This window comes from Petromyzon marinus, chromosome 4, assembly GCF_048934315.1.
Source record: "Petromyzon marinus isolate PM22_M1 ecotype Great Lakes invasive population chromosome 4, UKy_Petmar_22M1.pri1.0, whole genome shotgun sequence".
NCBI lineage: Eukaryota > Metazoa > Chordata > Hyperoartia > Petromyzontiformes > Petromyzontidae > Petromyzon > Petromyzon marinus.
Genome location: NC_133670.1, coordinates 499,516 through 515,009, shown reverse-complemented (window position 1 = coordinate 515,009; position 15,494 = coordinate 499,516). Strand labels below are relative to the sequence as shown.

The window sequence follows — 15,494 nt, the reverse complement described above, 5'->3', positions numbered from 1 at the left end:
CCTTAAGGGTACATGGCGAATTGGGGCGACCACCCCGGGCCCCCCGTTTGGGGGGCCCAAAGCTTTAACATCACGCTGTTCTATGGTTCTTTCGGTAAAGTCACATAGATAGAAAAAATAATCATAAAAAATAAAGTGATAAAAAAATATCACGACGTTTCGATCGCAACACAAGCGGTCGTCATCAGGAACAGGGAGATTAGCCGCTGAAGGCAAGCTGTTTATAAAGGTTTAGAGATGGGCGGGGCAGCTAATGTTAATGTAGGAGAAAGCCCCACACCGGCAGTAGGTCTACAGTCTACACCAATCAAATCATTGCACCTCGCTTCACACACCCACACTGCTGACGGTGAAGGTTGACAAGAAAACACAAATCAAGTCATGACCCAAAGTGGTTGATGACATATTTCCAATGATTGCTGAGCTTATAACCATCCTCTCGGTTTAAATTGTGTCTGTATCTGTAAATATGGATGGCTTCACGAACGAATCTTTGTTGATAGCCAGTAGGCTTGCAAAGTACCATAGTCTTAGAGAAATCAATTTCGTGCGAGCCAGCTGCATTAAAATAATGATCAGTCACGGCAGGAATATTGGTCCTACCATGTTTCAAATCTGCCTTATGCTCACGAACACGGTCCGAGACATGTCGCTTAGTTTCCCCAATGTAACTGCTGCCGCAGATACAGCCTGGTTTGTAGACGCCGGGATATTGCATGTCAGGAATCTTGTCCTTCACAGATGGGATCAGATCACGAATTTTATGTACTGTTTTAAATTGGACCTGGATCTTGTGTTTGTTCATGATTTTGGAAGTATTTTTGGTTACCTCTGCTATGGCAAGGTGATGGTTTTGATTGGATGCCTGGATGATGTCCGTCTCAAATTCCATGAAAATATTGGCTACAACCGGAGATAAGAGATAACCCATTGTGGGGCCTTCAGTTTGTAGAATTTTCTATTCCAGGTGAAGTATGTATTTGTGAGGCAGTGCCTCACCAGGGCCGGTACATCAGCATTCCATCCTTGTTGAACCAAATCTTCAATTATTGTAATAGTATCGGGCACAAAAACTTTGGTTAACAAATAAACTACATCGAAACTAACGAGCAAATCACCTGGGGACAGTGAGATGTCTTTAATTGACGATACCAGGTGAGCTGAGTTAAGTACAGAAGAGGTGCTCTTACCAGTGAATGGCTGCAAGGTCTCAGACAGATATCAGGCCAGTTTGTAGGTGGGTGAGCCAATGGTGGAGACGATGGGACGAAGGGGTGTACCTTCTTTATCGATTTTTGGTAAGCCATATAATCTGGGTGGTCTAGCAGCAGAAGGTTTTCAGGAAAACAGTTTGGTCTGTTCAATTAATGAAGCTGAATCAGTGATGATACTGTTCGTTTTTGTAACGAGGCTGTTGGTGGGATCTCTTTTAATTTTTGTGTAGCTACATTCATGAAGACGGTCCTGAATTTTGTTATTATACACGGTTTTGTCCATGATGACCGTGGCATTGCCCTTGTCGGCGAGAGGATGACGATATCCCTCTTTTTCAATTGAGATAACTCAAAACGCTCATCCTTACTGATGTTGCCGTCTGGTATCTTATTGCTTTTGAGGGTTGCAGCGACTTCAGATCTTGTCATGTCTGCAGCGATGTGTCCCAAACCCTTAAGAGCTACATCGACCTGGGAAATGATGTCATCCACTGGTATGTGTTTGGGGGTGCCTGCAAAGTTTAACCCTTGAGCTAAAACCGACTTTACACCATCGGAAATTGGGCTATTACTCAGATTAATAACAACCTTAACGTCTAACTTTGTAACATGTGGGTCTGATTTCTTCTTGGAAAGGAGGTTGAACTTGGAATTCAGGTTATTATTACATTTAGCTGACATTGTAGCAGCTGATGAAGCAGTCAGGTTATCTACATGTTCCCAATCAGATGTCAATGTTAAGTGTGATTTCAAGAGTGTCTTGTCTACATGATCTAGTTCAGAACGGAGCAGTCTAATTCTCTCTGAGATCAGGGCCAAGCTAGCCCTGAACAAGATTCATTTGGCATTGGAAGATGTGATGCCAGCAGAAGTCAGTGTAAATGAGATCGGTATTACCTTAGAGTCGCGGCATCTCTTCAAAAATGTGAGTGACTCGATCAGATGAGCTTTCTTGTCTTGGAGTTCGTTAAAATATCTTATGGTTATGTGGAAACCCTCCCCATAGAAGGCGGTAAAATTTTGACTTAAAACTTTCGTGACTGCAGGAATTCATATTTTATGGTTCTTTCGGTAAAGTCACATAGGGAAAATAATAAATAATACTTCTGGTTTAGTTTTAAGGCGTCGGGGGGCCCCCAGTGGGGGTTTTCCCCGGCTCCGCACCTCCCCCCTCATGGAAGGCCCTGGTGGTGGCACAGTGGTAACGCTTGTTGTGCTTTGTGAAAAAATAAGAGTTCTGGGTTTTGATTCCTGACTCCGGGCACCATTCTGCAGGGGTTTCCGTTGGGTTCACGGATTTTTCTCCCACAGATAAAATAACAATACACGTGACTCGTCTTGGCAAATATCTGAATTCTGAAACATTACTTGCAAGTGGTACCCTGAAATTGTGGCAGGAGTAGCTCGGGCGAGAATGAGAGTCAACATCAAAAGTGATTTCGTACTCAAAATGAGCATTGAGGCGTTGTGCTTATGTCCTGTTTACAGTCCTGAACATTCTTCAATCCTACGGTAAGGTGAGGGTATAAATTGGACAACCACTGTTGACTTCCATACAAAGTAGTGCAGTACCCTACTTATAAATTATTCCCCCACGGGGATAATGCGCTGAGTCAACTCAACAAAGAGGGTTTTGAAATAGTAACCTCCGATGAGGGGCTGGCTGTTCGAGGCTAGAATTTTGTTGATGAAAGCCTTGAATCGCGTTCTTAAATAATGTGGGGCAGCTCCTTCAAGGTTGTGTTGACTGTAGGGGGAACTGTGTGATTCATGCGTCGGTGTGAGCCGTAGTATAGGAAGCGGTTTACTCTACGAACCCAGCTACCCGAGTTTGATTCCCGATCACGGCTATCACCAACATAAGTGACAATTATCTGAACCGGTCCTGGGCCTCCCCGAGGTCAGCTCAGCCTCAAATGAATTCCTTGTGCAGTGTGTAGTGAAACAGCGCCCCTGGGGAGACAGGCGACCAGCCGTGGTGCTGGCCACCTACTCCATCGTGTGTCACAGTGCAGGCCTTCATATATGATGGTCGCTAACAGGACTTGCCCCAACAGCTTATTTAGGCTACACAGGATATCTTTGTCTCTGTGGTGTTTTTTAATTGTATTGGAAATAAAAAGCAGAACCCATCACAAAACCAACAAGAAGTAAGAGATCCTCTTTCTTTTTTGGTAGCAAGAACGAAACGCCTGGATGCAGAAGCCGCCCACATACAATGTCTGCATGGTTATCTTTATTTTTTATAATACTGAAAAGAACGCGGGTTTAGTCTGTTGCAACTCTCATCAGCCACATCATTTATGCACAAGCCTCGAAAAGACTCCCACTGTCTGCTGAGTAAACGTGTGTACTCTTTCATACTTGTGTATACCCTGTGTATACGCGTGTACCCGTACTCATCATCATACAGAGTGCCGGATTTAGGCATACGATACAGCTTAGGGCAGGAATGGGCAACCAAAAATAAAAACAGCCGTATTTTTCGAATTCCGTAAAAGAAAACTCAGTATATCAAAAGGCGTTACACAGTTAGTTGGAAAATAAAGGAGATAGGGAAAAACTACACTCCAAAACCGCAATTTTCCATAATAGAGGTTTTTGGGTTAGATCGCGTAAATATGTAAATGTGTCGTTAAAACCCGCCACCACCTGACACAGCCAACTGGTAAGGTTTGTCACGTAAACAGAACATGTCAATTCGTCACTAGTCTAGTACAGCACACCGGTGTGTTGGAGAGCCAAGTCACAACATTTACAATCTGAGTACGACGTTTTGCCAGTAATTACAACGAGCAAAGACCCGTGTAATCACCATACTGATACCCAAAGATTCACCACCCATAGGCTAACCATACAGAGACCCATACACTCATCACACAACAGACCCATAGATTCACCACACAGACTCATAAACACACTACACTGAGACCCATAGACTCAGTAGACAGGGACCCATAACCTCACCACAGAGAGACCCATAGACTCACCACACAGAAACCAATAGACTCACAACAGAGATACCACTAGACTCACTACACAGAGAGGCATAGACTAACCACGCAGATACCCATAGACCCAACACGCAGAAAGCCATATAATCAACACAATGAACCATGACTCACTACACATAGAAGACTAGACTCAACACACAGATATCCATAGACTCATTACACAAAGCTAAAAAGTCACCATACAGATACCCAGACTCATCACACACAGGGTTAACAACCCACCACACAGACCATAAACTCACCACAGACCCATAAACTCATCACATAGAGACCCATAAACTCGCTATACAGAGGCATAGACTCACCACAAAAAGAGCCATAGACTCATCACACAGAACTAAGGACTCAAAAAAGAGACAGACTCATTACACAGTAATAAATAAAGGAATCATACAGAAAACCATCGACTCACCACACAGAGACCCATATACTCACCACACAAAGAACCATAGATTCACCATATAGAGACCCATCGAATCTCCACACAGAGACCCATAGACTCATCACAAAGAAACCCATATATTTACCATACAGAAACCTATATTATACTCAGAACACAGAAACCCATAGATTCACTACACAAACCCAATGAATCTCCACACACAGAGTGCCATAGACTCACCACACAAGACACCCATATACTCATCACGCCGACATCCATAGACTCACCATACTGAGAGCCATAGACTCGTCACAAATAGAGCCATAGATTCACCATGTATAGACCCATAGATTATCTACATAGAGACCCATAGATTCACCAGAGCCCCATAACTAATTGCCACACAAAGAGCTATCGACTCACCACTCAGAAGACCATATACTCACCACAAAGAGACACAGACTCAGCATTCAGCGATTCATAGACTCAGCACACGTTGACCAATAGACTCAACATATTGTGACCCATAGACTCATCATGCAGACACCCATAGACTCGCCACACACAGAGCTATCGACTCAACACACAGAGTACCATATACTCAACACACTGAGAGTACTAAACTTACCAAACAGATTCCCATACATTCAACACACACAGAGCTAAAGACACACTAAAAGAGACCCATAGGCTCACCACAGACCCATAAACTCATCACACAGAGACCCATCGACTCACCACACAAAGACCCATAGACACTATACAGAGACGCATAGACTCACAACACAGAGACGCATAGATTCATTACAAAGACCCATAGATTCACGATATAGAGACCCAAATATTCTCCACATAGAGATCTACAGACTCACCAGAGACCCATAAATTCACCACACGGAGACCCATCGACTCAGCACACAGAGACCCATAGGCTCATCACGAAGATCCATAGACTCACCACACAGAAACCAATAGGTTCACCATACAGAAACCCATAGAATCATCACGCACAAAGCTAAAAACACCCCACACGGAGACCCATAGACTGACCATACAGAGACCCATAAATTTACCACGCAGAAACTGCTAGCCTCAGGACACAGAGACCCATAGACTCATAACTCAGAGAGTCATAGACTCACCACACAAAAACCCATACACTCACCACACAGAGACCCATAAACTCACCACGAAGATACCCATAGACTCATGATGCAAAGAGCCATAGACTCATTACACAGAAACCCATAGACCCATACACAGAAACCCAAAGAATCGCTAAACAGAGCTATCGAATCAACACACAGAGGACAATTCACTTAAAATTCTCATCACACAGACACTCATAAACTCATCACACACAGAGCTAAAAACTCCCCACACAGAAACTCATAGACTGACGATAGAGACCCATACATTTACCACGCAGAAACTGCTAGACTCAGGACACAGAGACCCATAGACTCATAACTCAGAGAGTCATAGACTCACCACACAGAAACCCATACACTCACCACACAGAGACCCATAAACTCACCACGAAGATACCCATAGGCTCATGAGGCAAAGAGCCATAGACTCATTACACAGAAACCCATAGACCCATACACAGAAACCCAAATAATCGCCAAACAGAGCTATCGAATCAACACACAGAGGACAATATACTCAAAATTCTCATCACACAGATACCCATAAACTCATCACACACAGAGCTAAAAACTTCCCACACAGAGACTGATAGACTGACGATACAGAGACCCATAAATTTACCACGCAGAAACTGCTAGACTCATCACAAAGATACCCATAGGCTCAACATAAAGAGTCCCATAAACTTATCATGCAGAGAGCCATAGACTCACCACCCAGAGAGCCGTAAACTCAGCACACAGTGAGACATAGACTCACAACATAGAGACCAATAGATTCACCACATAGAGACCCTCAGATTCACCACACAGAGACCCCTAGGCTCACCATACAGATATCCATAGACTTACCACATACAGCCCCTTAGACTCACCACACAAAGACCCATAGATTCACCATACAGAAACTCATAGATCCACGACATAGAGACCCATAGACTCACCACACAAAGACCCATAGATCCACCAAACAAAAACCCATACTCACCACACAGACACCCATACACTCAGCACACAAATACTAATTAACTCACTGCAAAGAAAGCCATAGACTCACAACACAAAGACCCATAGATTCACCATACAAAGACCCTTAGACTTTCCACACAGAGACCCAGTGATTCATCATACAGAAACCCATAGATTCACCATTTAGAGACCCATAGACTCACCACACAGATACCCATAAGCTCATTATGCAGATAACCATATGATCACCACACAGAGAGCCGTAGACTCAACAAACATTGACCTATAGATTCACAATACAGAGACCCATATATTCAAATATAGAGACCCATGTACTCACCACACAGAAATCCATAAGTTCAACATGCAAAGACCCATATGGGGCCTATTTAGCTTGACAGGGCATAGGGCCCCAGCAATGTCGCAATTCTGTCCTGGTGTTTACCCTGAGCACACGTGCAGCCAGGAGCGGGAATTCCCCAAAACAAGGCAGCAGACCACAATAAGCCATGTGTTGGACATGTGGTTGTGGCTTAAATATCACTGCAGAAGTTGACCAAGCAACTCAACTGTGAAGTTGTTAATCATCCCCTATGTAGTTATTCATCTACTACAGATCACCTCCTATATGACTCAAGCATTGAATGGCACTACTGATAAGCACGACTAAATAATCCACGTATGATCGTGTTTTAAAATCAATTATTTTTCATTACCGGGCAATAATACAGGAGGTGTTAAGATATACACCAAATAGACACGTATAGCAAGGCATCAGTTTAACATTAACGATTCATCACACGTGTGGTAAAACATGCAAACAGACATGTTTTGTTAATAATGTACGCATCTTTTAAATGGATTGGCCTACACCAGAGACTGCCTTCTTTATTGCCTTGTCTCTCCACCAGTGTTAGACCAGAGAACAATGCTAAACATCACAAAGATGATGCAAATATGGAAGCATAAATGTCTTGGCATTGTCCTATGAATACTCTAGTGAAGGCTGGTGAGAGATGATGAGAGTTGTGGGAGGAATGTTAAGAATTATTATTTAATACAATTGTAGTGACATCACTGGATGTCACCATGTTGTGGGTGCAGTACCAGCCCTACAGGAGACGGTGTGTGGGTGCCGACGTAAGATGAAGGTCGTGTGAGGCTATGGCACTCTGGTTGACCCGGGAGGACACGTGACCGGTTAAGATGACAGGGGGGTCATGTGATGGGGACCTAGGTCCTTCCCGATGGGTCTGGAAGGGGGAGGTGGCCAAGGGCGGAGCCAGCCACGCCGCAGAAAATATAAGCCGAGTCCTGAGAGGGATCGTGGTTGTTCATCCCGGGAAAGAAACCCTTCGTCTATGATCTTCGCTCTACGAGTGTGTTGGAACTAAATAAATGCATTGCCTCCAAAGTCTATGTCTGCGACTCAGTTGAACCCACTACACAATTGTAATTCAGTCCATTCCCATCCCTGTGGTGCAGGGCGATCACAAAGGCACTGCTGTGTGTCGCAGACACAGTCTACATGAGGTTCACAGTAGGGGGCGATGCTGCTAGGTGTAATCCCAATTGAGTACTGTGGTATTATTAACGAATTTATACAATCTTGACAATAGCGCCAGCACACAATGGCTTAATTGTTAAATCAATATCACGGAATCTTTGAAATCCTCCGTGAAGCAGAGCGCCAGTGCGTTTTTAGAGTGGTGCATGTGTATGCACGCATTGAGAAGCTGTTTGAACGATGTTGATTGCCAATATGAAAGGCAGCCCGAAAGTTGTCCTTCAGCTCAGGCCAGACATTGCCCATCTTGGTACCACTTACGGAGGCAGAGCTGTTGGTTCCGATTTCTTGATGTGGCCAGTAAGAGTGAATTATGTGATAAACATTTCAAGCTAGTCATGTAGCAGTGTATTGGGTTGCTTCTTCGGGTCACTTAAACAAAGCTAACCCGGTTTTCTGAGCTGCGTTACGATTTGCAGAAGATGCTCCGTACAGGAGAATACGCCACTGTGACCTCCTATGCCATGGCTGGGCATATGTCCTTGGACGTGAGAAGACATTTTAACTGCACGGCCATTCTCATTCACAAGGCTACCATCCGTAGATAAGCTATTTATTTGTTTAAGCTTTTTTTATTACCATTAGACAATCCTAAAAATGTGCAACAGTTCCCACACTTTACCTCATCACACACGGTACCTGCTTATTGACCAACTGTGAGGGCCCCCATTTATTTATTATGTTGGGTGGACAGAGCGGGGTGTTAGGAGCACTTGCCCTATTATTGAAACCGCCTTCCTGGCCAGGAGATGGGCTTGAACCAGTGACCTCCGCACTGCAAAGCCAGTGCGGTATCTTTCCCCACGACAGCCCTTATGTTTCTGAGATAAAAGTTCTTACACTCAATGCGAGGCATTGGTAAATGTACGGCAATCCTTAACTGGTTGGCACCGGTGTTTCTCTCTCTCTCTCCATACACCCCTCTCGCTCTCTATTTTCTCTCTCTCTGCACGCCGGGAAATGGGTGTGTTCTCATGCCGCTCCTGCTAACCTGCTATCCGCGCATAGGGGCCTGGTTTTTCCTCTATCCTGATCTCGCCTGAGAGAGTTTTATGCACCTTTAATTTTCCTCTCGGAGTTGGCTTGTGTCTGCAAATTTTCTCCCCTTCAGTGTAAATAGTTGTTAATGCATGTGGTTTCCTTTATTTCTGTTTTCCTGGTGCTTTTCTGCCCATACGGCACTCACCTCGCTGCAGGCTGCTCGTCTTTCAGGGGCCTAGGTCTTCCTATTCCCCCCCCCCCACCTCTTCTTATAACGCTCTTTTCTTTATATTCAGTATTTTTTTTCAAATATCTTTTTCGTATCACGTTAGTTTTATTGTTGCTGCTCCCTATATCAACAATGGCAATAGGATATGTAAGAGGCTCTTACTCGGAATAATGGCCTCATCTGCTTTCCTCCAGTAGAGGTCAATATAGAGGACGTAGCTGCGGCTGGAGGGACCTGTGTCTGGCAAGTGTTCTCGCCACCTCACACATGAGCTGTGGCATGGTCTTGTTCCTGGCCAAGGAAGATTTGGTGGTGCACGTTCCCGGAATGGGCCTGAACATTAAGGGGAAGCTATTTGTGCAGTGCACTCCTCCGGCTTCCATCGCTGTAAAAGTCCTCATCTCCAACACCCCACCCTTCCTCAAAAACGCCGACTTGCAACGAGATCTACAGCGAACTTGATTAGGCACTTTCGTGACTGCAGGAATTACTCTTGTTTTTTTCGGTAAAGTCACGTAGAAATAAAAAAAATAATAATTATAAAATAGCATACGACGTTTCGATTGCAACACAAGCAATCATCATCAGGTAGAGGAAACAACCGCAGATATATATGCAGACCTTAAGTAGGGGGAATTAACACAGATATACCAGGGGATACAGAGAGACGGAACATCACACTAAATCAAACAGGGTTTAGCAAAATTTGGAAACTACATAAAGCAACACAAACAGTCGGTTAAAACACAATTAACGCATGGTTTGGTTGAATACGCTGTTTCAAAGATTGTTAAATTGTAAGTTGTGTGAAATTTAAGATAGTGATAGAATACTTACCGTAGAGAGACCTTTGGGGGGGAGACACGCGCACAGTTAGGGGGTAAAGTAAATCTGTCCCGAGGCTTTAAGAAGGCCAGCGATGTAGGAGGGCTAAGGCTCATAGACAATGGGACACAAATTTGCATGATATAAGTTGTCAGGCACACAGTTGTCAGGCACACCCAGAGATCGGGCGCAGCAGCGCACACTTAGAGGTCCCCAGGCACACAACCATAGGTAGAGACAACACAGCGACACAGATCTAACTCAAGACACAAAGGTAGACACACCAGCAGAGAAACACAAAGAAAACAATTCATACCTTCCCGTAAAGGTGGTTCGAACTTGAATAGGTGCTTTCGTGACTGCAGGAATTACTCTTTGGTTTTTTCGGTAAAGTCACGTAGAAATAATAAAAAATATAATTATATAATAACATACGACGTTTCGATCGCAACACAAGCAATCATCATCAGGTAGAGGAAACACGTAACCGCAGATATATATACAGACCTTAAGTAGGTGGAATTAACACAGATATACCAGGGGATACAGAGAGACGGAACACACTAAATCAAACAGGGTTTAGCAAAATTTGGAAACTATATAAAGCAACACAAACGGTTGGTTAAAACACAATTAAACGCATGGTTTGGTTGAATACGCTGTTTCAAAGATTGTTAAATTGTAAGTTAAGTGTGAAATTTAAGATAGTGATAGAATACTTACCGTAGAGAGACCTTTGGGGGGGAGACACGCGCACAGTTAAGGGGTAAAGTAAATCTGTCCCGAGGCTTTAAGAAGGCCAGCAATGTAGGAGGGCTAAGGCTCTTAGACAATGGGACACACATTTGCATGATATAAGTTGTCAGGCACACAGTTGTCAGGCACACCCAGAGATCGGGCGCAGCAGCGCACACTTAGAGGTCCCTCGCAATCCAAGGTTTTACTGTAATGGAATGTTTGTTGAAGTCGCTGTTGATCCATTGTATGTGTGGAGACAGTGGACTGGAGGGCACGAGTATAAATTACAGAGGATTGATAATAATAGAAGGCGAGTTGTGACAAGGGGGAGCCATCAGGGAAGTTCAGAGTTCGAGAAAGGGGGCGTGGCCGGGGGTGGGGCAGGAGGCGAGAGGAAACGTTCAGGGCTGCCTTGGGATCGGGGTCGCCGCTGTCTTCATTCCGTCGCTGTCTTCACGCCGTCGCTACTTGCGTGCCATCCCTGGCCCAAGTTATCTGCGTGTTATCCCTGGCCAAGTGATCCGCGTGAAGTGTCCTAAATAATAATAAAGCAACCCTCTACAGTTCCTATCGTCCGAGAGTCATTACATATGTATCAATTGTGACGGATTGGAGCATGTAATATTCGGGGTGGGTCCGATTTGAGTCCAGGGTACGTCCGCAGTGGGTCAGGGGTGGGTTAGGGTGGGTCTGTGGTGGGTACACGGGTGGGTCCTGAGCAGGTTTGGGGTTTCTGGATTTATTTATCCAGAGCACGTATTGTTTTATATACCATGTTCCTTTTTGAGGCATCTCACTTGCTAACCTAAGGAGTCTCGATTCCATTTCAGGGAGTCCGGATTTTATTCCAGGGAGTCGGAATCCCGATTCCAAATCATTTGGCTGGAGCCTGGCCCTGCGACTATCATTGCAGTGCATTGACACGTGGTGTCTTCTCGTGGGCGGATCTCTAGTGGCGGATTATTAGGTGAAGCTCAAACGCAATTCACATAAACAAACTAAACATAAATAATGCTTTGGCCTTAAAAGAACAACACGTAGAGGCGACATTTCGGGATAAATAACTCAACCAACGTGGATGTCCACTAAATAACCTACCCAAAAAAAGAGAGCAAATAAACCCAATAACTTTAACCAGTGAGTGGTTTCAGTGTATGTGTGTTGTTGTATATAGGCCTTTTCCAAAAACATATTAAGAGTGATATTGCCTACTTTAAATGTAATAGATTTTCTCATATATATGTATTCAGTGAGTTCCAAAAAAAAAATAAAGTGATGCATACCTGTAAACTCCTCTCTCGAGACAACAAAAGGACAAAATGACCCCCTGCTGACTTGCCCACACAGGGGGCATCTGGAGATTAATTACTGCAGAAAGTTGTAAAACTGGAATGATCACATTTAGGGGCAATTGAGAACATCTGTGTCCACAGGCCATGAGATGACCGGAAATAAATTAGAACAAACAGACACACACACGTATACTGGACACATGGTCACAATCAAAAGGACAGTTGTTCTGTCATCAAATAAATTATGGTCCTTTGTGAGAAGACGAGCCAGAGGCTAAATTTGTTGGATATAACAAAGAAGCCAAACCACTCAAATCAGTCTTGCAACGGCAAGCTCCGGGGTATGGTCCTCGAAATCAACCATGGGTGTCGAGTCTTGCAGAGGAGAGGGGCTCTTTGTTGCTAAGTGTTGAGTTCGGCGCTGACAGACGGAGTATCGCTGAAAGTTGTATTCTACATTTATCCTTATGTTTTGAGTCACTTTCAGAGTCAAGGACTGCGAGAAGTTGCATTGTACCAAGCTATAAGAGTTGTGAGAAGCTAAGAGGTGTGCGAATACATTTTATGAGTTTTGGAGAGTGAGTGAGGAGCAGCGGACGAGCAGCTCACAGCAGGAGCCCTCCTGGGGGAAGGGCTGGGAGCGCCAAGGGTGCTCGCGCAAAGCAAGCTGCTGAGAGAGGGGGAAGCTGCGCGGCCACAGGCCTTCCGGCTGATAACCGACCTGGGCGCGCAGACAATCTGCAGACGTGCTGAAGTGGAAGCCCCGAGCACACTCCAGCAAAAGTTGAGCTCGAGGGACGATCAACAGTGTCTGGTGCCAACGGGGAAGACGCACTGCCGCCCAGCGGACGGGCTGCGAGCGCTATCGGGCGACAGGACCATCGCGCACATCATCTCTGCCAGCGCGGGAAACCGCCGCCAGCATGGGCAGCGTGCTGACTCAGCAACCACCCCAGCGGTGGAGAGACTGATGGCGCAGCCGAGAGCGCCGTGTGTTCGACACACATCGACCCAGTGCCCCCTGCTGGAGGCCTGAGGTATTTTCGGTACAAGGAACTGCACCACGGAAGCCATTGATTCGTCAGAACCACAGTTAGCAGAAATAATACGTGGACAACTCAAACCATACTGCCCGCTATAAATATTGGACCTCTTGGTCACTGCCCTCCAACACAAACACACAACGCGCATATCGGTAAGAATAAGATTGTTCCAAGAAGTTTTTTTTCTTTTGCAAAGGGTTGCCATTCCAAGGTAGTGTGTTAACGATTAGCTGGTGGTGAAAAGCAGTATTCTGTTCCTTGAGTTGCATGAATACGGTCGTTTAGAAGTATTTTAGTCATTCGTTTTCTCATTATCGCATAACCTTACCAATGAATTAATTGATGACACACTAAACATTTATAAGCGTCTGTTACGAATCTACATACTCACACAAATAATATTGTTTTGAGACATTACATTTAATCACACAATATTGCCCGTGAATTCATTGATGCCCCATTATCCAATTGATAAGCATCTGTTAGCTAAACCTACACACTCGCACGTACACTATTGTTTAGGGACATTTCGTTAATTGTGTAGTAGTCGTAGATGGAGACGGATTCGTAGTAGGAATTAAACACTTTTATTGATGTCCTTAACAACGATTCCCTAGGTCCTTAACACGAAGGGGTAACGGCCCCTTCTACCCACAACCTAGGGAGGTACAGCCTCCGGGCTAGCTTACTCTAGCTTTGGGTCTGACTACTACTCTAGCTCTCCGGCTAGCCGGACCTAGGGGAGGCTGACCCACCACTAGCACCGGTGGGCGTTCGACCACTGGCCCGTCCAGTCCCGGCCCTGAGAAGGGCGTCAGGCTGAGGGAACCTCAGGGTCCTAGCCTGCTGATCACTGGTACCACACTGAGCCCCGGCCCTCAGAAGGACGTCGGGGCTTGGGGTCCAGGATCTCCTCTTCAGGTGGCTCCACGGCTTCGGCTTGAGACCAACTGCCTCCTGCTCTCAGGAGCCTGCCTTTTATATGATTTCCCACCGAGGGTCGGGGTTTCCGAGGGATCACAGATCCCTCGCAGCCCCCTCCCCTCAGGAGAGGTGCTGGCCACAGGAAGCCCAACAATCTGTGCTTGTTCGACCCCACTTTCTGTCTAGGAATAAGGGTTCTGGGGGATCCCACACACACACTTCACAGCCTCCACCCCTCGGGCGGGATCTCAATCAGGGTTATGAATGACCCCGCTCTGGTAGGTACTGTGTAGCGTGTGCGTGTTTACAGTGACCCCCCCCTCCCCCCCCCTGTATAGCCCGCAGCCGTCCCAGCTGCCATGACAATAAGCCTTTCCTTTTGACAATAATAAAAAAAAACTGAACATGAACTCGCGTGCCTCAGCAAGAACAACAACAACGAACAGTAGCAACTCGCAGGATTCGCCCCAACCCACCTGTACAATTACACGCCATGAATAAAACATACAAAACCCGAACTCGACCACGCGCATTTTCGACTCCCCTTGTGCCCTGAATCCCACCCGTCGATGAACCCACCGGCAGACTGAAGAAGGGACAAGTGAGGCAATGACCGGCGCATACACAGGGGGAGGAGGCGGACAGTGTGGGAAGTGGCGACAGGCCTTAAGAGAATCGGGAAAGCCTGGAGCGAGTCCTTGTAGCAGGACCATCATAAGGGCCAGGAGTCCCTGGTGGGGGACTGGGCGGGGCCGAGCGATGGACCTCCGGTTTGTCAGCAGAGGCGGATGCCGGTGCTTGCGGGTCAGCTCCCTGTCAGACGGCCGGTGGAGCAGCACGGCCATCCATCGGCGTGAGTGCCGCTGGAGAACTCACTCCTGTGGTAAGTGGGGGAGCAGCAACACGGCATGGTGCATAGGAAGGGTCAGGAGAACAACCCCCCAGGCCATCTGACACACCTCGCGTACGGTCCCTGCGAGATGAACGTGAGGTGACAGTGAGTGGCGTGATGTAGGGTTTCAGTCGTGACGGGTGAACAAACCATTACGCCGCCCACACGCAACCCGAACGCACTGGTCCCGAACCACCCGAACAATGTCCACTGGACCCCGCCAGGGTTTTAGCAATTTCGCCGATATCGCCAAGGATACTTGGGGGCAGTGTA

General features: G+C 46.0%; 1 protein-coding gene across 15 annotated transcripts in view; it reads right to left on the bottom strand.

Moving 5' to 3' along the window:
- LOC116938862 (toll-like receptor 2) overlaps window positions 1–13,308 on the bottom strand; it is a 59,205-nt gene extending 45,897 nt beyond the window's left edge. For 2 of the 15 annotated variants that reach the window (XR_012930296.1, XM_076054204.1), the window contains exon 1: window positions 13,084–13,308. Coding sequence is in view for 3 of the 15 variants with exons in the window: in XM_076054182.1 (XP_075910297.1) it covers window positions 10,345–10,472 (128 nt within the window). In the remaining 12 variants the exon portion in view is untranslated. Of the gene's footprint in view, window positions 1–2,111; window positions 3,466–7,070; window positions 7,199–10,344; window positions 10,854–13,083 lie in introns of those variants that run through there. The other 13 variants (XM_032946601.2, XM_032946599.2, XR_012930298.1 and 10 more) reach the window with 12 other exon arrangements.
- Window positions 13,309–15,494: the final 2,186 nt, after the last annotated feature.